The sequence below is a fragment of the Haliotis rufescens genome, unplaced genomic scaffold (genome assembly GCF_023055435.1).
Source record: "Haliotis rufescens isolate VD_foot unplaced genomic scaffold, xgHalRufe1.0.p SCAF_15, whole genome shotgun sequence".
NCBI lineage: Eukaryota > Metazoa > Mollusca > Gastropoda > Lepetellida > Haliotidae > Haliotis > Haliotis rufescens.
In genome coordinates, this window is record NW_025963835.1 from 3,049,464 (window position 1) to 3,076,596 (window position 27,133).

Sequence of the window (27,133 nt, forward strand, 5' to 3'; positions counted from 1 at the left end):
TTTTACACCGCTTTTAGCAATATTCCAGCAATATCACGTCGGGGGACACCAGAAATGGGCTTCATACATTGATCCCATTAGGGGAATCGAACCTGGGTATACAGCATGACGGGCGAACGCATTATCCACTAGGCTACCCAACCGCCCCGAAAAACACAAGACAAGTTTCATGAATTACAGGATTTAGAAAAGAGATATTGTTTAACATATCTTGACCTTACTATCATGAGGAATAATCTATCATGACAAATTGTATTATTAAGCTCTTTTATTAATAAGAGTTGAAAAAAACAACTAATTGTTTCCATGGCAACAATTTTTTGAAAATGTTTATCTTGACAAGAGGCGTTTTAATCTTAAGACACTGTGGCATAAAATTTACATTTTTTATTAAATTAATATAAGTATTTTGTTATTTTCAAAAGTCTTATTTATCATATAATAGGTAGTGTTACGGATGCGATAAAGCAATCGGAAAAACTTTGTTACACAATCAGACAGACACACTCAATAATCTCCACCATCAACCGTCCCAATGTCATTTCAATGGCTGCACCACATAAAGGGAAGTAACTCCAACAGGACTAATAGTCTCACCTCCAAAGGTAGGCCCCAGGATGAGGCCCGTTCCCCAGGACAGGGCAATGCATGACATCCCTATAGCCTGATTCGTGTTGTCCGAGATCTCGTACAGGACAGTCTTCGCTGTGCCCACAGTGCCTGTAATTGGTATAAGAAATTCTTCAACACGACTGAGATGAACAATAAGTTGACACTCAACATGAATTCTAACCATGGTTACTGGTGAATACTGAATAGCTACAAGACTGAAAGAATTGCTTATGTACACTTTCATCTCATACAAGAACACTGGAAATGATTTGTATTGAAATTGTAAATAATGGTGCTTGGGTTATTGCCCAAATCAACCAGGTCACCCTTTGTGTCCACCCGATCCTCATTTTTATGAGTGAGTGAGTGAGTATGATTTTACGCCGCTTTAAGCAATATTCAACCAATATCACGGAAGGGACACCAGAAATGGGCTTCACACATTGTACCCATGTCGGGAATCGAACCTGGGTCTTCGGCGTGACGAGCAAACGCTTTAACCACAAAGCTACCCAACCGCCCCTCATTTTTATGACAAACGTGGGGTGGTGGGGAATTCTGTTCCCATGGATAGTTAGCACAGATCAGAGGGCTCACTGTGATCATTTTGTACCTTATAAAGCAACTCAGTAACTACTCCGTGAAGATGCACAGTAAACTACAGTTATAATGAGCTCCCAGGGACCACCAATATTAGTTTGTTGTAACCGTAGTTCATTATAAGCATATATACAGCATGTAAGCAAACAGCCGGGACTGAAAATTAAGTTTGTTATATCCATCAGTTCGTAATAAGTGTGTTAGTTATAAATGTAGTTTACTGTAGTTAGTATTAGTCTGCAGCAGCCCATAGGAACTAACGGGATCGGCTGGTCAGGCTCGTTGACTTGGTTGATGCATGTCATTGTATCCCAATTACACAAATAATTGCTGATGACGTTGATCACTGGATTGTCTGCTCCAGACTTGATTATTTACAGGCCGCCATCATAAAGCTAGAATGTTGCTGGGTGTGTGTTGTTTAACAACAAATCCAGTGATTGACATCATGAGCATTGATCCACGCAATTGGGATACAATGACATGCATCAACAAAGTCAGCGAGTCTGACCACCCGATCCCGTTAGTCGCCTCTTACGACAAGCATAGTCGCCTTTAACGGCAAGCAGCCAAACACACACACTATATATAAGTGCAATAATCTTGAATAAACCCATTTCATCTCACCTCACCTCACCTCAATAAAGGATCACACTTAGGCTTCTACAGGGCACACCTAATCTTCTACAGTCAAGTCTCGTTAATCCGACACTCGTTAATCCGACAATCGGCTTTATCCGACACTAATATTGGGAACTGATTAAATCAGAGCTATTTAGACCCGTTAATCCAACAGTCTCGCACTCCGACTCCATTACCGAAATCAGTCTCGTTAATCCAACACAGTGATCAGCGTACTCCGTGGTCATCTGCCCACGAGTACACAGCCCGTGTTTTGATGCAAGACGAGTCGGCTGGTAGCTGCATATTACAACGGCTGCAGAGATAAACTTGCTAAATAATAAACAATTAATGGTTTAAATAAAGAAAACAGGATTTATTACATGCTTAGATTACCTCAATCTCATTATTTAAAATCAGATATAAGTTCTCGCTATCGCCGAGGACATCCCATTACAGGTCACGTCAGAACAACCTTTCGGGAACTATGACCGACCAATGAAATGACTAACAGGAAGTCAATGTTAACCACTTAGAAAGCAGCTTTCAAAGGCTTTGCGGTACCAGTTTCAAACTTGCGACTTCCATTCCAGACTATGCTCTTTAAAGTATTTTGAAAGAGTACATAAGTCCGTAACAGTTGTTTTGTGTTGCATGATTAGAAAACATATTCCGCTAACAACGTAACATAACAAATATGAATATTTCATTATCATTTTTTTATTACGTGTTTGTATTGTTATCTATCGTGTAGTAGTCCGATTTTCGATCACAAACGTTGATACTGTTTAAATTTCGTTTATCCGACATACTCGTTAATCCGATATAATCATATGCAACCAACCATGTCGAATTAACGGGACTTGACTGCATATGAGTGCCTAGTGCCAACCTATTTCTATCCCTGACTCACCATTGCAAAGACCTGCCAAGAAACGGAGGATCATAGCCATCGGCAGGTTGACAGAGAATCCAAATAACAGGGAAAATATGCCATTTCCTGCAAGTGTCAGCAACAACACCACTTTCCTCCCTTTGACGTCTGACAACCATCCCCAGAAGAAGCTGAAAATACAGTAAATGCAACTCGCTTATCAGGATTGTGTCCCTAAGGTGTTGTTTGTTTGTTGTTTAACGCCGCCCTCGGCAAAATTACAACTATATGACAGCGGTCTGTAAATAATCGAGTCTGGACAAGACAACCCAGTGATTAACATCATGAGCATCGATCCCACAATTGGGATCGATGACATGCATCAAACCATGTCAGCGAGCCTGACCACCCGATCCCGTTAGTCGCCTTTTACGACAAGTATAGTTGCCTTTTACGGAAAGCATGGGTTGCTGAAGACCTATTCTATCCCGGAAATCTTCACGGGTCTATGTTAAATGGAATTCTTAATGGAAGAAAATATAGTATTCCTCCCACTTCACCTAAAAATAGTCCAGCCGCTCTCCTCACTTATGAGAAGTGCGTGCCCGAGAACATGCAATATTTTTTCAGGCAGATTCAGTGTCAACTAGAGATGAGACTATATGACTTATGTGTTTATTTATGGCATGAGTCACCAAAATGAACCTTGACATAATGAAATCCACAGAATTCTTAGAATCTGCAGAAAATTCTCATCTCAGAATATGCCACATCACTAGAGTCAGCCTGTAACAATGACATAGGATGAAGCACGAGAACATCAACATCAGATACCACCTAGTTTACCTACCTCCCACATGCCCTTCCAGCAAACACCGACGATGCAATCAATCCCACATAATAACCCTTCGCCTCCTCTGTGTAGCCCAGCCACTGAAACAGAAAGCACTTGACATAGTCTTTGTCCACATATTTGTCCGATAATCCTTATCTGATGGTATGCCCTTTTGCAGCTGTCATTCACATGATTTTCCAAACTGAATTTCAGTTTTGTCATCATTCAGTTTGAGGAAGTTTGTCATCATCTAACTGTTGATGTCAACAATGCAGGCTGTGATTCTCTGCAAGTTTCACTAACCGATGAGGGTGACAATTGCTGAATCCCAGATCGAGCTGTGTAGCATCAGCATACCGATCGTTTCACACACGATTTCGTCGAAATTTATTAAAACAATATTAACAGGAATTTTGAATAAAATTAATGAAATAAGTTACAAACATAAGTCCAGATATACAATGAACAGTTTATATAACCAGACAGTGTAATTACATGATTAATTTGTGTACTTCAGTATGGATTTGTTGACATGATAAACTCTTAGCGTTTGGGGATCAATTTTACAGCTTCATCCAAACGCAACCGCCTGTAAAAAACGTGCAGCACAGGATCCTGCATTTAGGCATGCAGGCTCCCCTGCTGAATGGGTATAAAAATCCACATCAACGGCTGTTCATACAGTCCTTATAACGGCAGTAGAGGTGGTGACAGAATGCCAAGACTGAATGCAGCTCAACAGAACAACGCCATTGGGAGATTACAAGCTGGAGCAACTCAGCAAGAAATGGCCAGGCACTTTGGCATATCCAGACAGACAATCTCCGCACTGTGGACCTGATACAACAACACCAACAGAGTTGACGACAGACCAAGGTCAGGAAGACCAAGGGTGACAACCCAAGCACAAGATCGATACATCTGGCTGCGACACCTCCGAGACTGCACTACCACAGCCACGTCTACAACCACACAGATCCATGGGGTACGCAGAATATCAGATCAAACGGTACGCAACAGACTGAGGGAGGCTGGACTTTTTGCACGAAGACCTGTTCGACGTCATATATTGGCCCCACGTCATCTGGCGGACCATCTGCTTTGGTGCCAACAGAGGGTTAGATGGGCACGTGCAAGGTGGGGAAATGTACTGTTTACTGACGAGTCCCGTTTCCTACTCACACCTGCTGATGGGCTAGCACGTGTCTACAGACGTCTGGGTGAACATTATGCCCCCAACTGTGTGCAGCAGGTTGTCCCATTTGGCGGCGGGAGTGTCATGGTATGGGCCGGATTTCATCATGGTGGTAGGACGCCTCTCGTGCATGCGGCAGGTGCATTGACAGGTGTGCGTTACAGAGACTTGATCCTACAGCCTTACGTTCTTCCTCACGTCAACGTTCATGGCGGACAGTTCCAGCAGGACAACGCTCGACCGCATATTGCACATGTTTGTCAGGACTTCTTATAGCACAACAACATCCAGACATTGCCTTGGCCAGCCCGGTCACCAGATTTGTCCCCGATTGAGCATCTGTGGGACGAGCATCTTCAGAGAGTTAAGTGGTCTGTTGTGTCACTGACTGGTGGCATCCTGTGAGATATGATATGAACTATGATAGAGCCTCACCAGGAACACCCACCTCTGTTGAGAGTGAAGTGGTCTACTGTGTCACTCACTGGTGGCATCCTGTGAGATATGATGTGAACTATGATAGAGCCTCACCAGGAACACCCACCTCTGTAGAGAGTGAAGTGGTCTACTGTGTCACTCACTGGTGGCGTCCTGTGAGATATGATGTGAACCATGATAGAGACTCACCAGGAACACCCACGTCTGACTCCAGCATCTGGAGAGAGTCAAGTGGTCTGTTGTGTCACTGACTGGTGGCGTCCTGTGAGATATGATGTCAACCATGATAGAGCCTCACCAGGAACACCCACGTCTGACTCCAGCATCTGGAGAGAGTCAAGTGGTCTGTTGTATTACTGACTGGTGGCGTCCTGTGAGATATGATGTGAACTATGATAGAGCCTCACCAGGAACACCCACGTCTGACTCCGCATCTGGAGAGAGTCAAGTGGTCTACTGTGTCACTGACTGGTGGCGTCCTGTGAGATATGATGTGAACCATGATAGAGACTCACCAGGAACACCCACGTCTGACTCCAGCATCTGGAGAGAGTCAAGTGGTCTGTTGTGTCACTGACTGGTGGCGTCCTGTGAGATATGATGTCAACCATGACAGAGCCTCACCAGGAACACCCACGTCTGACTCCAGCATCTGGAGAGAGTCAAGTGGCCTGTTGTGTCACTGACTGGTGGCGTCCTGTGAGATATGATGTCAACCATGATAGAGCCTCACCAGGAACACCCACGTCTGACTCCAGCATCTGGAGAGAGTCAAGTGGTCTGTTGTATTACTGACTGGTGGCGTCCTGTGAGATATGATGTGAACCATGATAGAGCCTCACCAGGAACACCCACGTCTGACTCCAGCATCTGGAGAGAGTCAAGTGGCCTGTTGTGTCACTGACTGGTGGCGTCCTGTGAGATATGATGTCAACCATGATAGAGCCTCACCAGGAACACCCACGTCTGACTCCAGCATCTGGAGAGAGTCAAGTGGTCTGTTGTGTCACTGACTGGTGGCGTCCTGTGAGATATGATGTGAACCATGATAGAGCCTCACCAGGAACACCCACGTCTGACTCCAGCATCTGGAGAGAGTCAAGTGGCCTGTTGTGTCACTGACTGGTGGCGTCCTGTGAGATATGATGTGAACCATGATAGAGACTCACCAGGAACACCCACGTCTGACTCCAGCATCTGGAGAGAGTCAAGTGGTCTGTTGTGTCACTGACTGGTGGTGTCCTGTGAGATATAATGTCAACCATGACAGAGCCTCACCAGGAACACCCACGTCTGACTCCAGCATCTGGAGAGAGTCAAGTGGCCTGTTGTGTCACTGACTGGTGGCGTCCTGTGAGATATGATGTGAACCATGATAGAGACTCACCAGGAACACCCACGTCTGACTCCAGCATCTGGAGAGAGTCAAGTGGCCTGATGTGTCACATGCTGCTGATTGATCCAAGAGGACAAGAATCGGTGTTGGAGTCAGCAGCATGAAGTAGGTCATTTTGCACACACAGCAAAGCTTGTAAGCTGATTGCAGCACATCTCCAAGGTTTTTGTCATGTATGTGTGTATGCAGTCTTGCTACATCTGAGACTGGGCAAAGGTTCTTAACCACATCTCGATCAAGCCATGGCTTTTTCAGTAGAGGCATTATAAGTGCTTCTTTCAGTGCTGGAGGATCCTCAACAGCTGATTTACTAATGAAGTGCAGGGTTGGCAACACCTTGACACTTTTTAAGGAATCATGTTGGACAAGGGTCGAGACTGAGAGATTTTGTGGGTCATCTTTACTGAATGTTTTCCAACACCGTCAGCATTGGCGGAATCAAAGCATGTCTTGGTGTTCATAGCTTACATTTCTGTCTGAACCCAACTAGCAGCATTTGGCACAATATCATTGGGAGTAAGCGTTGCATGAAATGCACTCTCAATGAAGCAATTAACAGCAGTGTAAAAACCTCTCATCCTGAACACAGAATAGTAAAATAACAAAACATATGGAAATGATATTAATATGCATCAGTAACGTTAGGAGAGACACCAACAATGCTCAACAGCTGGTATCCAAGTGAATATAAATGACATGATAGACAATGACGCTAGCAGCATCTGGCCGGCCAGCACGACATGGTGGAGAAGTGTTGGGTCTTTTCTATTGCAATTTATAGATGATTCATATACTCCGGTTTGTACCATAACATACTGCATGTGTTCTTTCAGCTGTAATATGTCACAAACCTAAAAAAAACCATCAGATTTTCCCCACATATTTTTTACAACTTCATACTGTATTTCCTTGAGTATAGTGCGCACCATGCATAATTAATGAAATAAGTTACATACATAAGTCCAGATATACAAAGAACACTTTTTGTAGCCAGACAGTGTAATTACATGATGATTTTGCGTACTTCAGTATGGATTTGTTGACATGGTATTTCTGGTGTTACGTGCTCACAGTAATATCTTTCCATGGGGAAAAAAACATCAAAACTCATTATTTCATGTATAATGCGCACCCCCTTCTACACAGCTGTGTTTTTTGGAAAAAATGTGTGCACTATACTCAAGAAAATACGGTAGTCATCAGCCATTTTGTTGGATGTTGGTGTGCATGCAAAATAGAGTAAGACTCATTATATACAAGCTGTTGCTAATTTCTGACTTTCATGGGGACTAATGTAAACTTTACCAACAAGATGAAAATATGTATGATTTTGAAAAACGCAATATACCGGTATTTTCCAAATGTATTGTGATCCATATTCATTGGTATTTCAAATCATGGTAACACCATACACCTCATTGGTGGAATAGTTTTTGTTTGTTTGTTTGTTTGTTTGTTGCACTATGCAATTTTCCACTATTTGAGGTCAGGTGTTAAATAATTCAGTCTGGACCAGACCAATCTCATTAAAATCAGACCTTAGTTCTCTCTACCGCTAAACAAAGATCTGAAGACATCCAACTAGGGGTCACGTCAGAACGACCTTTCATCCGACCAATCAGAGCGTCACTTACCAGATTATGAAAGTGACAGTCGGAATGTGATTTATATTCATGCAACATAAAAAACTATAACACGCGGTATTCCAAACGATAGTTATGGGCTTAACAACTGAATCCATACAATCTAGACCATCTATTAGCCAGAATGTTCTTTTGTTCAGGTTTCAAATTTGTAATCAAGAATTTGTCAAAATATGTTTTGAAGCTTAGTCGCCAATTTGAAATTAGTGCCATAAAGCACGAGAAAGCTGTCTTCTGATTGGTCATTCCATTGGTCGGTGAAAGTTCTCGCAAGGTTGGTCTGACGTGACCCGTAATGGGATGTCCTCAGATCTTTGTTTAGCGGTAGCGAGAACTAAGATCAGATTTTAATGAGACTAGGACCAGACAATCCAGTGATTGCCTTCAAGGGTATCGATCCACGAATTTGGAAACGATGACATGCATCAACCAAGTCAGCGAGCCTGACCACCCGATGCTGTTAGTCGCCTCTTACGACAAGCATTGCGGCTGTTACAACAAGCATGGATTGCTGAAGACCTATTCTACCCCGGACCTTCACGGGTCCGCCCCATCTCTAGTTGACTGAGTCTGGCTGAAAAAATATTGCATGACCAGCCAATCCAGTTAGTCACCACTATTGTTCCTATGGATGGAGGTTGAGAAAAGATAAACAGGGAGCCCCTAGCCAAGCTTTACACTCAGGGGCAGACTACATGATCTTCTGGGGACGGGGGTTGGCCTAACAAGATAATCTGACCCCAAAAAACACTGGAAAAATGTAATTTATAATCTGGTTGTACAAATTTTAAAACATCGTTCACTGGACATGATGGATGTTCTACAAAAAGATGTTGCGAATAAGTAAAAAATGTTCTGTCTAAAAAAATGGCATCATGTTTCATGTAGATTATTTCTTATCCTGACACAACACATTGCAATACTTATCCCCCAGATGGCGACGGGGTCTGCAGCTTGCGGTATTGGTAACCACTTGCATTATCTCTGGATTAGGCATGCTCAGCACAAACCTGAGCAGCAGGCAGGGTAACAGAAAGAACCATCCTTTGACAGGGCCAGAGAATCAAACCATTGACCCTCCTCTCTCTAGCCAGACGCTCTGTCCAATACACTCACTCACTCGCTGTCCAATACACCACGGAGGTGGTTCAAGACTTACAAGGTGTCACTGTAAACTGTTGCATGACCTTACCTTAACCATGTCCGGGAGAAAGGGGAACAAAAAGGTCAAGGTGAACGAACTTGACATCTGAAACAAGTAAAGCAGACGTCAACAAAACTCATCTAATCACAAACATGGCACACAGAAGTATGACAATATTTGCTGGGAAAATAATATTTTTGGTAAATTACTGTCAAAGATCAATTGCAGATTGTAATGTGAGCTTGTCATCAAATATAAACTCATAGAATATGTAACACATAATATTGATGATATTATCATTACTTCACATCCATAATGTATTACTTGGATAGATACAGTCACTCATACATGAGATTGGCACAGATAACCTATTCATCTGAGGCAGCATAACTGCAACTTTGTTCAAAATGGCTTCACCTATGATTGTGGGTTCGAATTCCGGTTCGCCCCGATTATGTGTCTAGGTTTGTCAGCACCATACCCGTGCTCGTGGGTTTCAACGAAGTGATAAACGTCTGAGACCTGCATCACTTCTGGCTTTCCTCCAACATTAAGCTGACACGCCGCGATATAACTGGAATACTGTTAAAAGCGGCTTTAAACCCAACTCACTCACTCACTCTAAGGTGACATAATTCTCTGTGCAGAGTTGCATCCCTTGGGCACGTCAGGAACCTATGATCATGGATTCGAATCACCCTGATTATGCTTCTAGCTTGTTTGCCCGTGCTTGTGGGTTTCACCAAAGTGGTAAAGATGTCAGATCTACACCACTCCAGGTTTTCCTCCCACATCAAGCTGACACGCCATGATAAAACTCAAATACTGTTCAGAACAGAGCAGTGTAAAACCAAACCTACTCATACAGACCCTGAAACAAAACTATCCAAAACGGTGTTCAAAATAAGTGCCTGCCCGTTGGCCCGTGGCAGGTAAATCTCGGGTCGGGCCTGTAGTTCAAAGGTGTATGGGTTCTTATGGCCTTCACTAAAATTAGTGTCTATTTATTTGTTCAATAAGCTGCAGGTGTTTAAATGAGGACCTGAGAGATTAGTCAGGGCCTTCAGCTCGATAGTCTGTTGGTCCTGATGGCATCACAGCATTTTTTTACATTTCAAACTCTGATCCAAAACCCTAAAATACTTTGGCAATTCTGGATTTCTTCAATTTCAGGCCGCAAATATAATACTCCTCAGGGTGCACTTGCACAAAGCGATCTTAGCACTAAGATGATTGTAACACCCATACTTTAACATAGGCTTACGTTAGTCTTAGCGCTAAGATCACTTTGTGCAAGTGGGCCCTGGGCTCCTTTCTATTATACGGTCAAACACAGTTGTGTCAAACTTTGATATGACCATCGTACGGTTATCTCAAAGTAAAAGATTGGTCCCTATGTATTCCTTCTTTATTCATTATATTTGGTTATGTCGACCTCGGATAACGTAAAGAAGTTACGTAAGTCCCTTCAACTTAGACGCAACAGTGTTTGACTGTATATATAAAGACAATTTAACACGAAAAAATGTTTAAGTATTTTCATTTCCAGGACTAGATGTTAGTCTACTCGGTCCTAGCGGTAAATACCAGGATGCAGTTGTACAAAACAGCCTTAGCGTTAAGATGATCATAAGCCGATGTTAAAGTGTGGGAGTTACGATCACATCGGCGATAAACATGATAAGATCGCTTTGTTCAACAGCACCTAGGGCCCTGTTCCACAAATCAATGTGAGCACTAAGTCATACTGCTATATTCCCTTTGTGGAGTGGGTCCCAGGACTATAGGTTTGTCTGCCAACTCAGATCATAGTGATGTTTGTTTGTTTGTTTGTCATGTTTGTTGTTAACACAGCACTCAGCAATATTCCAGCTATATGACGTCAGTCTGTAAATAATCGAGTCTGGACCAGAGCATCGATCCACGCAATTGGGATACGATGACATGCATCAACCAAGTCAGCGAGCCTGACCACCCGATCCTGTTAGTCGCCTCTTACGACAAGCATAGTTGCCTTTTACGGCAAGCATAGGTTGCTGAAGACCTTTTGTACCCCGGATCTTCACGGGGTGAAAACTTGTGATTTCTATAGATTCAAATACTACATACCAGGGCTGCAAACATCAGTGCTATGTACTTGTAGTTAGGTCGTGTGGTGTTCTTATTTAGTTGGAACTTGGAGCATAGTCTTTGGCAGCAGTTCATGCGTCTAGGTTCCGTATCAGGTGGGTCACTGGTCAGTTCGCTCTCAGGTAGATGGTCAGTAGGGTCACTCCGACTGACCGCACCCTCCGCCACCGTGTCCATACTTTGTTGCTGCATGGCTGGAATGAGAATGGACGTTAAAATTTAAACACAAAAAATATCAATTAAAACTGTACCACGGTAAAGCAGACGTATGATTGTTTGTTTGTTTGTTGTTTAACAACAGCAATATTCCAGCAAAATGATGGTGGTCAGTAAATAATCAAGCATCGATCCAGTGTCAGTTACAGTAGAATGTGACACACAATATTCAGTGTCAGTTAGGTTAGAATGTGACACACATTATTCAGTGTCAGTTGCGGTAGAATGTGACACACAACATACAGTGTCAGTTAAGGAATCGTGTAATTACCTGAGATTGCATCAGTACCGAATCATTTTTAGCATATTCAGATCGTAATCTAGTACTAAATGTGCATGAAATTACAAATAATTTTAAATAAATAAATTTTCTATTAACATTAATTACTCCATGACATTAACAGTTCATGAGAGAGTATAGTATGTGTGCATTATGTCCCAACTGTTACGACTGATGAACAGCTTGGCTCGGACGTTAGGGGGAATAACAGCCTTCCCATCCACGTTTGACAAATGAATCAGATCTATAGCAGCAAGGGTTGGGATGGGTAACTCGGAACTCTATGGTTACACCACAAGTCACTAAGGCACCCATTCCTTCTGATTTTTCATATGGTTGAATAAAGATATAACTGAAGTCAACTTCAGTGTATGCATGACCAGATTGTTTAATACATGTATCTAAATACATTTGGCAGGGCTATGCTAAAAATATTCCCAATTGGACATTTTGAGACATCTCCTGAGACCTAGAGTGGGTACTCGAGTAGGGTCGGGTAATAGGGGGGCAGGTACGCGGGTAGTAAATTTGGACTCGTCCCAGCCCTAATAGCAGCAACATCTCTCAGTAAGTATGATCAATAATATTAATAACAAACCAACAGTAACTGTAATCAATGGCATGTGATGGACCCTGAAAATGTACGGGTAATAGTAATATATCATCGATCATGTTTGACCGCCTCCGTGGTCTAGAGCGTCCGCCAGGAGAGCGGAAAGTGCAGGGTTCGATCCCCAGCCATGTCATAGCAAAAGATGGTACTTAGCACTATAAATCGGCATCAGTCCGGACTAGTACAAGCAGCCACACACACACGCACACGCACACGCACACGCACACGTGCATGCACGTCTCTATATAAGTGCAATAATCTTGGACGCGACGTTAAACCCCATGTCACCTCACCTCACCTCGATAATGTTTAGAAATTAACAGCACATGAAATCTTCCACCCTTCATGCATAAAAATTGACAAGGGACACAAAAGAAAATACAGAGTGCATCTACTGGGAATAGGATTGTTTTAGGTTTTGAATGCTCCTTGATCTTCTAGTGCTGGCACTTGTAGACTGTTTCCTTTGGGGAATTTCATATCTATTTTTAACAAACGACCTCTGAACTTACACAATTGTATGTCACTTATGGTAGAGTACTTCCTCACTATTGAAAGAGGGGGTGTCAAGTGTAGGCCTCAAAGCATGGCAAAACAAAATTTGTGCTTGATTTTCGGCAGGGCAAGTTCATCAGTGTCTTCAAGTGCAATTTTAGCAAACAAACATGAGTTAAGATAACATTTGAGATTACATATCAAACAAAATGAAAACAAGCAGGGATAAGTTGTTTTATTTGAATTAACATTGTTTTATTATTTTTTCACATTTCTCTGGGACCCCTATTTTGAAGCTAGGGACCCCAATTTTGAAGCTTTGGACCCCCATTTGGAAGCTATGGGCACTCTTTTTGTTGGAACACCCATTTCTTAACCTGGGACCCCTACAAGTAATATGAATAAAGGCTGTGAGAAGGCCCCCAAAATAGATATCCCAGGTACATCAAAACTTGTAGTCTGCTGAAATTAATCATATGACAATACAAGCAAAAACAGAACGAAAGCACATGAACAGTGCTGACAATAAACAATGACTCAGTATGATCAACATGATCAACATGGTCCACATGATCCACATGGTCCACATGGTCCACATGATCAACATGGTCAACATGATCAACATGGTCCACATGGTCAACATGGTCCACATGATCAACATGGTCCACATGGTCCACATGGTCCACATGATCAACATGATCAACATGGTCCACATGGTCCACATGGTCAATGAACTGTTTTGAATATTTGTGATCATTCTAAGATCACAGTACTCATGTAGGTGTCATTAGTACAGGTTTGTGGAGTCACAGACTCGATCCTCCAGAATATTGCATCTGCATTTTATTAATATGATAAATAATATGGACCAATTTGCGACAATAGTTTTATTTTGATTCTACAAATAGCCAAATTACCGTCACAGGCGAGAAAATGTCTGTGAAGATGAAGCAGGTGAAGTCACTGTTTGTTTGTTGGTTGGTTGGTTGATGCGGACTCAGCAATATTCCAGCTATATGACAGATGTGTGTATATAATTGAAAATGGTCCAGAACATCCAGTGATTGACATTATGAACATCGATCAATGCACCCATACACCCATAACACCAGTGTCAAAATGTGTGGCGTCACCCTGGGCAAGTGACTTATTTCCTATGTGCCTCTGTTCACCCAGCAGGGAATGGGTACCCGATATGTGAGATAGATGTAAAAACCCTCTAGCACCTAGCTGTAGGCAGCTAGGGTTGTTTACTCCCCAGGGAGTTGAGAATGATAACTGGAATGCAAATGGATCCACTGGTCGGTGAACAAATAAAACCGCATTTAAGCAGATACTAGTACCTGGATACCTGTGGTATATATATGTATACTATAATAATAACAATGGCATGATTAATATTAAAGTAGCACATTTACAAATGGGGCACACTTAGAAATCATAGTTTTTAACAAAAACACTGTTTTATTGATGTATATTAAATGAAGGCAGTGAAAGTGTCTTCCACAAATAAATAGGACAAACACATGGTACATAAGCATGCGAACACTTCCTGATCAATATACCTGGGTATGAGGAGTCCAGGAGTATACGACATATCAAACAATTGATCTCTTGCAACTGTTTGCCCTACAATTCCACTTTATTGAAAGGAATTAAAAATGTCAATGGAATTGTAGGAAGTAGGAATAACAATGGACAGTTTCAATAGTTGCAATTAGTTATAAAACATAAATTAGGTGTCAGAAAACTCTTTACATTCGAATTTCAAACCTGATGTTTGTTGATTAGCAAAAGTGTCTTCCCTTTATTTCAGTATGACGAGGAGAAAAATGGCCGACTTTGACATTTGACTTTATGAATATCTATTACATTGATTAATATAATTATCAAGCCTTTAAAGTTGGTTTAATGTGGCAGGGCGTGGAGTCATCCCACAGATGACATCCTTACCTTGTCAGCTTGCTGACGGGGTTAACCTCTTTGGTCATGTGGACACGGCATCCAACCTCGGATGAGAAGGTCTGTGGTTCGAATCCCATCACATGACTCAGAAATTTTATGGCCGCTACATTGGTGCCCAACTAGGGGCTGAGCACGTTCATATTAAATTTGAGCAAAATAAGCCTCAGTACCCTACTATGCGGCCCGGGACGTGCCTTTTGTTGACGGGGGAGTATGTAGCAGGGCCTGGAATCATCCTACAGATGACATCCTTACCTTGTCAGCTTGCTGACGGGGTTAACCTCTTTGGTCATGTGGACAAGGCGTCCGACCTCGGATCAGAAGGTCCGTGTTTCGAATCCCATCACGGGACTCGGACATTTTTGCATTAATACTATCAAATACAATTGCAGTATTGCAATAGGTGACAATTAGCGCAATACTTTTGCAACAGTGTAGGGAACTCTTGCAATACAAATGCAGTAGTAAAAATACCCCAATAGCCACTCCTTTTGTTTGTTTGTTGTTTAACACCTACTTCAATAATATTCCAGCTATATGATGGCAGTCTGTAAATAATCTAGTCTGGACAAGACAATTCAGTGATTGATATCATGAGCATCAATCAAGGAAATTGGGATATGATGACATGCTTCAACCAAGTCAGCGAGTCTGACCACCTGATCCCGCTAGTCGCCTCTTAAGACAAGCATAGTTGCCTTTTACGGCAAGCATGGGTTGCTGAAGACCTATTCTACCCTGGATCTTCAAGGGTCCCAATAACCACTCCTGATCTCTGAAACAATCTATCTTTATCAAAATGGATATCATCAGATTAAAATAGCTAAATGCAGCAAAGAGGGTTTGGGTGATCCTGACAGTCAGACTGGTCAGGCTCATCAACAGCTCAGGGCCCTTGCCCCCTCTACACGCAGCCCAGACAGCGAATGGGACTTCTCCCAGGAAGCGCTGCCTAGTCGAACCCACCCAGAACTTTTCAGAGAATGTGAAGACTCCCCAACACTGAAGCCTTCTGCATCACCCAGATTGTCAGAAGGTCTGTATTCCTGGCAGCAAACCCGGGTACCACATGTCAGTCAACAGATTGGGAGGTACCAAACCTAATGCACTGAGAACAATGGGGAGTCGGACAACTTGGTACTTGGTACTTGGTTTCGAGTGGGAAGGGATTTATCATGAGCAGCAAACAGAAAGCCTTCTGTTTCACTTTTCAGACCAGCCGACTTTATCCAAGCAAAGGACTCTGCAGGGTTGCTGTTCTTCTCAATAAACCTACACATGATGTTGATGCAGTGGTCGTTCAGAAAGCCTCTCCCTGAAAAACTGAGCATGGGCCTATTTGATATGGCACTTCCTTTGTTTGACACTCCAGCAGTACAGAACCATCGGCAAAATCATCATTGGCTCGTGATTATAACAGTGCATCCACAAACTGAAAAGCACATCGTCCCTCTCAATGACAGGAAAGGGGCCAACTTTCCGAACTACAACCTCTTATTATCTCGCTAATGGTGACATGACATTCACCGATTACGAATATGGATAAAAAGTATTTTTCTTTTGGCCCACATTAAGTACACAGGGCACACCTGGACAGCCCAATGAGTGCCCCATGGCACCTGGAACACAAATACACATGTCATATCAGAAAATGATAGATGCCTGATATAAACAGCAAAAATACCAAAAGATACCTGCAACTGCTCAGCAAACGTTCTACATGTTCTGGCCAACTCTCTGTGTGGCCTACATTCATAGACAGATAGAGCACCCTTGCTTGACCCCTTGTAAACTATCTTTAGCACTCCAGATGCAACAAAGTACACAAAACACAAAACTGATATCTGTAACCTGAATAGCCATTTACTTATAACATCAAGACAAAGAGTGAGCAGCGTGGGATATTACCACCGGTTTTGCAGGAACTTTCCCCAGATATGCACCCCGCTTACAGAATTGTTGAAGAAGAACATCAAGATGAGGGCTGCAAGTTCAGGGTCCCAAATTCAGGGCCGACTCCAACATATTTCCATTTTCAAAACATGCAAAAAGCAATATTTCTCAGAAAATCTGCCTATCGAAATCACGTCTCCTATTGGTATAGAAACTTGACCCCCAGTTGGAAAAGGGTCAAAGTAGTTTTTAAGTCAAAGGTCGCACATATGTTTCAGTAAATAATTCTAAATGAAAATTAGCTGTATTTTTTCAGAAAATCCAAATTTTGAAAACAAACTTCACACTGCACCTCTCCTATTGGAATAGAAACTGTTCCCCCAATTGGAAAAGAATCCATGAAGCAGTTTTCAAGTTTTAGGTTGCACAAATGTTGAAGTAGAATCATTTTTTCAGAAAATACACATATCAAAATAAAACTTTGCACTGCACCTCTTCTATTAGTATGAAACTGTTTCATAAATTTGAAAATAATCCATGTAGTAGTTTTCAATTACGCCCTCTTGGTTTATTATCCCTGCAGTGTTTTATTGTATAATAAACAACAACCACTTGTCTTTTATTTCTTTAATAAGGAAAGGTATTCAAATAAGAGTTGTCTTGTTTACCATTCCCAATTTCCATTTGAAATAAAAATATTTTGAAACGATTCATAGGTATCTGGTGAGCCCAAGGGACACAACCCTGCACAGCGAATTGCGGTCCCTTAGACAGGTCGGCCAACACTGTGCCCCTCTTGGTTTAGGTCAGTACGTTTCTCAAAACCTACGTGATCATAATGCAGTGCCACACAGCAGGTTTTATTGATCATGAAGCCATAAAAACAATGTATTGTGTGCACAGTTTTCTTTGTGGAGAACACATAATTTTGCATTTGTCACTCTTCATTGGTCATCAGATCCTTCATCAGTACCAAACATGCTAAAGTTATTTGTTTGTTATTAAGTTTTTGTTTGTTTGTTTATTGTTTAATGCCACACTCAGCAATATCCCAGCTATATGACAGCGTCTGTAAATAATCGAGTCTGGACCAGACAATCCAGAGATTAATATCATGAGCATTGATCCACGCAATTGGGATCGATAACATGCATCAACCAAGTCATCGAACCTGACCACCCGATCCCATTAGTCGCCTTTCACGACAAGCATAGTCGCCTTTCACCATGTTTACAGGAAGCATGGGTTGCTGAAGACCAATTCTAACCCGGATCTTCATAGGTCAACATGCTAAAGAAGTCAAGTCTAAACATGCAAAAGATAATTGTTTTCAAATGCCCAAACTTGTGTTTTGGGGGTTGGGATTTTCTGATTATGAACAGGTTACTAACTTTCTTACTAATTACATAGATAAAGGTTACTGGCAAACATTGTACAGGGTTAAAGTATACTCAAGCACAATATTGTATAAGAAACAATCTCTATATTTCTAAACACTCTAATATCTTAATCAGTAAGTTCTCAACAGTGATATATTATACTGCATTCTATTGATTCATTGTTAATTCTGTGTATATACACCTAAATGTTTCTTGTTTAATATCTCATATATCAGGCAATTTCATTTGTTGGTTAGCTGGTTTGTTGTTTAACGCCGCACTCAGCAATATTCAGCTATACGAAGGGGGTCTGTAAATAATCAAGTCTGGACCAGACGATCCAGTGATTTACATCATGAGCATCGATCCAAGCTAATGGGACCTATGACATGCATCAACCAAGTCAGCGAGTCAGACCACCCGATCCCATTAGTTGCCTTTTACGACAAGCATAGTTGACTTTATACACATGATTTCTGGGCAAAACTTTCAGGGATTCACCTTTTGTGAATTTCTCACAGATACAATGTATATGGAACCTGAGCACCGGATAAGCTGTGGTATTTTGATTTGCTAGCGTAAAAACAAAAAACGAAAAATGTATAATAGCATAACCAATCTGGCCTTTCCAGTTTGCGTACACGTGTCCTTTACAGATTTTTTCTTTTACTGATCGAATGCAGTTGTAGCAGCCACAAAATGTTTGAGTTCCATAAAGGGATTTGAGTGAGTGAGTGAGTGAGTGAGTTAATGCTTTACGTCACATCGGCAATATTTCAGCCATATCGTGACGAGTAAAGGGATTCGAACCACGGACCTTCTGATCCAAGGTCAGACGCCTTATCCACATGACCACAGACGTTAACCCATCAGCAAGTTGACCATCTTCCCGAGGCAAGCGTGTCCACTAGCCTGTAAGAAAGCCTACTTTCCACGTGGAAACAAGACTATGATAAAATGGCTAGATGCAAGTTTACAAGGAGAGAATGTCATCTGTGGGTTGACTCGCCTAGGGCTGGGACGGGTGGGTACTGAGTAGGACACAGGTACACACAGGACTACCTGGACCCATGGTTAGTCACGTGATATATTGTTTAATGACAAAAATTATCTAGATATTGCGTAATGACGAAAATTATCTAGAACTCTAAAATTATCTATGGTTACACTACAAGCCACTAATGTTTGCATTTCTTTCTGACTATGCACCCATTTTGTCTGACTTTTCATTGGATTGAAAAAAGATATAACTTAAGTCAAGTTCAGTGTTTGCATGACCAGACAGTTTAATACATGTATCTAAATGCGTTTTGCCAGGGCTATGGAAAGAAAATCCCAATCGGACATTTTTTAACTATCTCTTGAGTGGGTACCCGGGTCGGGTAATAGGGGGGGTAATAGGGGGTTGGGTAGTAAATTTGGACTCGTCCCAGCCCTAGACGGCACGCCCTGCTATACATGCACACATGCACGTCACTGTTGTGAGCTGATGTGACACACATAGGCAACACATTAACAGGTGCAAATTACGGCAATGTTTGGTGCAGAATTAAATATTTTTATCAGGTCTAATCATTTGTTTACAAATACCCAACATACCAAAGGAAATGAAATTGTACTCAATTCCCAAGACATTATGATGAACTCAGGCTGTTGTTGCAGCTGATTCTGAGGAGTTCACTGGTCATTCTGAACGTGCATTTTAACAAGTAAAACTGATGCAACTATAGGTCATAATGCAAAATTACTGAAAAAATTATGCACCAAGCATAATATGGTTTAAGTCAGAGAAATGACTATGGGGCTCGTTGATTCTATTTCCAGAATCAAGAGATTCTCATGATTTTTCCATTGCACAACGATGACATCCCAATATCAAGGATAACACGTGAGTATCACCTTGAGCCCGGTGGAACTAATTACAAACCTTGCCTAATGTGAGCAGCAACAGAACAGCACAGGTGTCTTGGCGTCGCTAGCTTAACCTCAGGTGAAAGACAAGCCGTTATGTATGTTAGACAATGACCGTGACTGTGAAAAGCCTGACAGCAAATACCAAGGCTCGACAAACATGCCCCCCCCGTCTGCAGAGCAAACACAGCTACTTGTTCACATGCAGGTGCCCCCAACACAGTAACCACTGCTTAGAAACATTGCCATGCAAATCTCTGATTTCTTTTCATCATGGCTTGATACTTTGAGCTCGTTTCTCCTTTACAGATACTTTTTTATTCTCTCTCTCTCTCTCTCTTCCCTCCCTCTCTCTCTCTCTCTCTCTCTTCCTTCCCCCTCTCTCTCTCTCTCTCTCTCTCTCTCTCTCTCTCTCTCTCTCTCAGACATCATAGTGTGAGTTGTTGGCATCTAGAATGGAGAGGGGCCAACGGAGGCCTAGTCTTATATGTAGTGCAGAGTTTCATCTCTTGAGCACGCCAGAAACCTATGATCATCGGTGCAGGGATCTATGCATAAGGAAGAAGATCTCATGTTTTCTTCTAGCTGTTCAGGGTTCCACTGACAACATCAACAGGTGTTTGAAAGCCAGCACAGCACCGACGTTTGACAGTGAAACCTTGCATTTCGTCCACAATAACTACCGGTATTTCAAGAAAAATTTGAGTAATCAAACACCAACTGTATCTGACTTCCTTGTTCATACTATATACTTTCTGCAAATAAAGTTCAAATGAGTCTTGCCTTGATCTAGATTGCCTTGCCAGCTAACACAAAATAAATCAATTTTCAGCAGCAGTAAGTCAGAAATATAGAGAGCGTGATCTATTATCTAGTAGAAGTTTAGAATATGTTATGTTTCATGTCTAATGCATGGAATCATTGATGCATCTCCATTATTCCATTAAATGACTATCTACTTATATGGTTACATCGAAACAAACTGCAATGTAGACAGAAATATAACCAACAACGATTTCATATTTTCTTAACATGAGATGTCCCGATGTGTTACACAAATGATACCTGACCAGTGAAAATCAAATCAATTCCTATTGATTTTACGGCTATTAGCGAGTGTAGTAGACGTGTACTGGAAAGTTTGAATAAAGATGTCAATAGATAACCAAATAAAACATTGGTTACTCAAAACAAAGTTAATTGGTGATCTAATTAAAGGGCATAGATCTCCCTATGTCTCAGTAAAGATCAACCCATTGCCTCTATTCACTTTAATTGCCAGCAGTTGTGTAAGGTTGCATTGTGTCAACACAATGGCGCCATGCACTGGAGTTTTTCATGCAACAATGAAGCAAAAAATGAAGACAAATATACATTTATTGAAATGTTCAGAACGCTCTGTTGATGTTCTTCACAGAAAAGATCATTATATAAATGACGATTGATTTGAAATTTTTCACAGGGGGTTGCATTATCGACAGGGATATATGGTAAAGCTGACCAATATCTGACGTTCCCATAAAACAACATGCACTCTTCACTCCATGTTCATGTTCATTGGGTCAGTCACTGAATATCTATTGAACAGTCTCCACAATTCTATGGTCTTGGAATTTTTTTGCAAGACTACCCACTCGGTTCAGAAATGTACCTGTCTGACATGATCTATTTGGATCTCCTCAGACTTTTGTTTAACGGTAGCGAGAGACAGGTAAAGATCCGGGGTAGAATAGGTCTTCAGGAACCCATGCTTGCTGTAAAAGGCAACTTTGCTTGTCGTAAGAGGCGACTAACGGGATCAGGTGGTCAGGCTCACTGACTTGGTTGAAGCATGTCATTGTATCCCAATTGCGTGGATTGACGCTCATGATGTCAATCACTGGACTTTTTGGTCCAGAGTCAATTATTTACAGACCGCTGGCATATACCTGGAATATTGCTGAGTGCAGCATTAAACAACAAAAAAACAAACAAACCAAAATGAGTTTATGTAGGTTGATTTTATCATTTCCAATCATAATTACTTACAATTTCTAATACTTCTTCCACAGACTTGTTTATTTACAGACCGCCGGCATATAGCTGGACTATTGCCGAGTGCGATATTAAACAACAAATAACCAAACAAACAAACCGTAATGAGAACTAAACATATAAGTCTGATGAGATCAGCCACTGTAAGTCAGCCATATTTAGTCAACAATGCTTTGTCAGCAATGTTTCTTCAAGTATTTTTCATCAGCCATTGTTTGTCAGCCATTTTTTGTCAGCGATGCTTTTGCAAATATTGTTCATCAGCCATTATTTGTCACCAATTGTTCATCAACCATTTTTCGTCAGCAATGCTTTTTGCAAATATTGTTCACCAGCCATTGCTTGTCAACCATTGTTACTCAGCCATTGTCAACCAGTGTTCCAGATGTAGCAAGTCTTGCTGTCATAATGCTGACCCAGCAGAATGTTCATCTATGCACTTGTTAATATTGCCCTTTACTTCACAAATTGCGGCATTGCGGCTGATGCTCAATGCATCGGTCATGGTCCATTAACTTAGATACAGCATCAGCATGATATAAATTAATAATACACAGCTGTTTCAGGTCAAACCACAATTTTAAGAGGTAATGGTCAATTTGTCTCCATGACGAAATCACTGCATTGCCGCACACTCTGCAGATTCCTCTACAAAGCCAAGCCAGGCAGTGTGCATATAAAGATACTACCCATTTTGTGTTACAAACTGATTGTGTCCAGCTACCTATCCATACGACATGGTGGCATGTGAGATAATCATCAAGCACTACCAAAAGACTTCCAGACCTACAATATCATGAGACAAGAATACATCAGTTAATACATAAAGGTTGTAAAACATTTGGCAAATGAGAGAAGTTTCAAGATCGCAAAAAAATACATTTTTTTATACAATATGAACAATAAGTGAGTGGGTGAGTGAGTACGGTTTAAGCAATATTCCAGCAATATCACTGCGGGGGACACCGGAAATGGGCTTCACACATGGTACCCACGTCGGAAATCAAACCCGGATCTTCGGCGTGATGAGCAAACGCTTTAACCAGTAGGCTACACGACCTTCCCGAACAATAAGTAAAACTTCAATACAAATTAGACTTGCCTGAAGGACAGACTATATGTGTTGTGAACAAAAATAAATTAAAAATTGTTCAGCTCATTGTTGATAGGAAGAAAATGCGTGTTCTGAAGCAGTTACCCAAAAGTATCCTTTCTCTAACAAAACACAAATACATAAGTTGCACATACCGTATTTGACGTAATAAGCGCCTCGCTCTAACAAGCGCCTACAGCAATATTTGCTATTATTATACCTCAAAGTGAGATTGACCAATCAGAGAGTAGAACTAATCACCCCACATGAGCCTGTATACCGTCAGTAAAAATCCAAGATGGTTGTAACTGACCTAATATGAGACCATTTACCGCCAGTAACAGCCATTTTGAATTTTCCAACATCCAGCTCACATTCTGGTACAGAAATTTGTTATTCGACACTGTTTTGTGTTTTAACATCATTAATTGTGACGAGCAAAGACATTATTAATGAAAGAAACCACGTGACTTTATTTATAAAAATTATAGAGAGAAAAAGCTTACAACGGAGGTCACTGAGTTACAAATAGCAATGTCATAGAACATACTATAGGATGACGTCACAAACAAGTGACGTGACGCCAATGATGTGACATAGCAATACAATAGATAGCAGCCCGTCGTTAGGGGATAGCGGACTGCTATCAAGTTACAGTGGCCCACAGATTTCTGTTAACATGCGGGCATTTTTATGATAATTCTATCCAATTTAGCTATAGTACTTTAAACGTTCACATTTAGTGCATTATATGTTCCATTGTTAACATTTATCTTTACATTAGACGTTGTATCGGAAACATATGTACTGGTCCTGTCATTTATACCGGTTGTAAGTGTCAAGTTTTCATTTTGACATGACATGCGCGACAAAGATACCAAATAGTGTAAATTTTTCATCATAATAAATTTGGTATGGTGTCTTTAGCCCAATATTTTCCTGCTATCCTAATATGACACCGTATACTAATAATATATTGCTGATGAACAATCCCAATTAGCACCCCTTCTGATTTATCAATGAACACTTATTTATTTGAGTATAATACGCACTCGTGTGTTTTATGCACCCTTAATTATGGGCAATTAAATTCTGGAAAATATATCTGTCGTGTATAATACGCACAGACTTTTCCTTTGTATCTTTTCAGGCTGTCACCATAAACCACGAAATTTACGATCTTTCAACTCTTTCTCCAAAATTATGTTCTAGTAAGAGCCCCCTATTTCTAATTTTGAGTGCGCCCTGGGCGCTTATTACATCGAATACGGTATGCGTAAAATATGCAAAATAAATAACCATAACCCAGTTACCATGATTATTTTTTAGTTGCTTTCGTACAAATATGCATGAAGAATTCGTGAAACCCAATAGCATAACAATTGTGTCTGTGATGACCTGGTGTGGCCTTTCAACTTGTGCATGTTGTGTATCATGTATATTTACTATTGATTGAATACAGGCATTGTGCATACATGGACTCTACTGCAGTGAATAATGAACAAAAGTACCACATCTTGCATATCGTAACTTTTGTACATATAGCAGAATGTATCAGAGACCATATAATATATTATATGGTCTCTGAATGTATATAACTCCTTGTAGATTCTCAAGTAATTGTTTGTATATTTCAACATGTGATTTGTCTCTTATTTTTTGTGACTTTTTAATATTCATAATGTCTGACTGCGGGCAGGTAACTTTGATCGGTCACATGCCCAACTGTCTTGTTGGGTTTAAAAATTATTTCAAAGACTGGTCCATTTCGTGCCGATGTCAAGATGTTGTAATTCTGTGAGAGACAGGCTCAGAGTAATTAGAGAATAACCAACTAGTTACAGACTATCAGTCAACAGTGAATGAATGGTGTTAATTGTTTGTTTGTTTGTTGTTTAATGCTGCATTCAGCAGTATTCCAGCTATATGACCACGGTCTGTAAATAATCCAGTCTGGAACAGACAATCTAGTGATTGACATCAAGAGCATCATTCGCTGCAATTGGGATATGATAACATGCATCAACCAAGTCAGCGAGTTTCACCACCCGATCCTGTTAGTCGCCTCTTACAACAAGAATAGTCGCCTTGATCTTTAGCAACCCATTCTTGTGAGAGGTGATTTAGCTTGCTCACAAGCCCTCTTAGGCTTTCAAGTATATATACATATATATATCATTCAACGACATAAACCTGGTCTAGGTATTCACGGCTTGACTGAAAGATATGAAGTTTGAGTCTGTAGACTCTTGTGTATCAGTGGATCTTATTTTAATAGCTCTTTAAGGCTGTTATAGACCCACTATTGCACATATTTTGAGAAGATAAAAAGATACATTTTCTAATTTTTGTGTTCCTTCAGACGCATATTCATGGTTGATATAATACTGATGTTTATAATATTTATCCACACATGAAATTATCACAACTCTCTTATAAATATTTTATTTATATTAATTTAGACTATTGGTGTTTTTTGCTACGTGACTTGTTATCAATATCATACTCGTGATGTACGATACTTCCAATTGCATTTAAGTAATAACGCGGATAGATTTCATTAATAAGTTTCCAATTTCCTACCGTCATCCTCGTGAATATTTTTGGCAGCTTGATTTGACATTTCTTGGATCCGTTTGAAGACAATAGATCTAGATCTAGTGTGGGAGAAGAATTCTTCTTAATCAAATTCTTAGCATCCCAAAGATTTGTCGTCTTTTCCTGTTTGTCTGTATTTTTCATAAATGCTCAGATCCTGCGTTGAATCAGTTTATATGCGCGATCAGCTGACTGTAAACTCTGACATTATTTCGTCAGCCAACAACCAGCTGGCGACCTCTGATTAAAGCGGGGTAACTCTTGTTTGGGTGTCTTTCAAAAGTGGGAATTCAGTTTAGCGGTAACACTCCTAACCTACCGTTCTTTTCTATCTTCACTTTGTGATAAAGCGACCGTAAAATTACGTTTGAACAGTATAAATTAATTCGCATCTAACGTTGATTGTTTACTGGTTAAAAGTCAAGATTTTTTCATATGGAAATTCCATGACGTGAATCGAGTCTGGAACCACATAAAACATCATGTTAAAGAACTGTAACCCGGCCAGTGTTTTCCCAGGGAGCCTTCGGGGCTGGCGATGCTGACAAGGGTTCACTGACCGCATGACTTGTGACGCTCACCGGTTGGCGCACATGCAATGCATGTTAAGTACGTGTGTGTGTGTGTGCGTGCGTGCGTGCGTGCGTGTGTTTGTGTGTGGTATGGTGTGTGGTGTGGGTGGGGTGGGTGTGTGGGTGTCTACGTGTTTGTGTATTATTGCGTGCGTGGCTTTATAAGTAATTTGTAATTTGGGGTGCGTGTGCGTGCGTGCGTGCGTGCGTGCGTGCGTGTTCATAACCCAATCCTAACTTTAAACATTGTGTTAGTATATGTCTTAATTTACTTTATCCAGATCATGACGTTATAATTTGCTTTTATGTCTAAGTGTCGCGTAGGCAATACCTGGTCGGATGTTATATTTTATTGTTTGTGTAAGTGTTTTAGTATGAAGTGTATATAACATGTGACACTATAATAAACATTATTCTCTCTCTCTCTCTCTCTCTCTCTCTCTCTCTCTCTCTCTCTCTCTCTCTCTCTCTCTCTCTCTCAAACATCATGTTTATACGTCGGTACCCGACGTCGTATTCGATCTGGAAGTAGTAATACGTCGGGTAGATAGGTGGGAAATTCACACCACGTGCGTATGACCGTTGGTCTTACCTTT

The 27,133-nt window shown here is 41.0% G+C and overlaps 1 protein-coding gene across 2 annotated transcripts in view; it reads right to left on the reverse strand.

The window, feature by feature from the left end:
* Window positions 1-26,195, reverse strand: part of LOC124134937 (probable peptide/nitrate transporter At3g43790) — a 37,484-nt gene extending 11,289 nt beyond the window's left edge. The window contains exons 1-6 of one of the 2 annotated variants that reach the window (XM_046500049.2): window positions 25,951-26,195; window positions 11,468-11,682; window positions 9,407-9,463; window positions 3,558-3,640; window positions 2,747-2,898; window positions 598-720 (exon numbers count right to left, since the gene is read on the reverse strand). In XM_046500049.2, coding sequence (XP_046356005.2) covers window positions 598-720; window positions 2,747-2,898; window positions 3,558-3,640; window positions 9,407-9,463; window positions 11,468-11,682; window positions 25,951-25,990 — 670 coding nt within the window. In that variant the 5' untranslated portion in view covers window positions 25,991-26,195. Of the gene's footprint in view, window positions 1-597; window positions 721-2,746; window positions 2,899-3,557; window positions 3,641-9,406; window positions 9,464-11,467; window positions 11,683-16,751; window positions 16,834-25,950 lie in introns of those variants that run through there. The other variant, XM_048396048.1, reaches the window with a different exon arrangement.
* Between the last annotated feature and the right edge of the window lie 938 nt (window positions 26,196-27,133).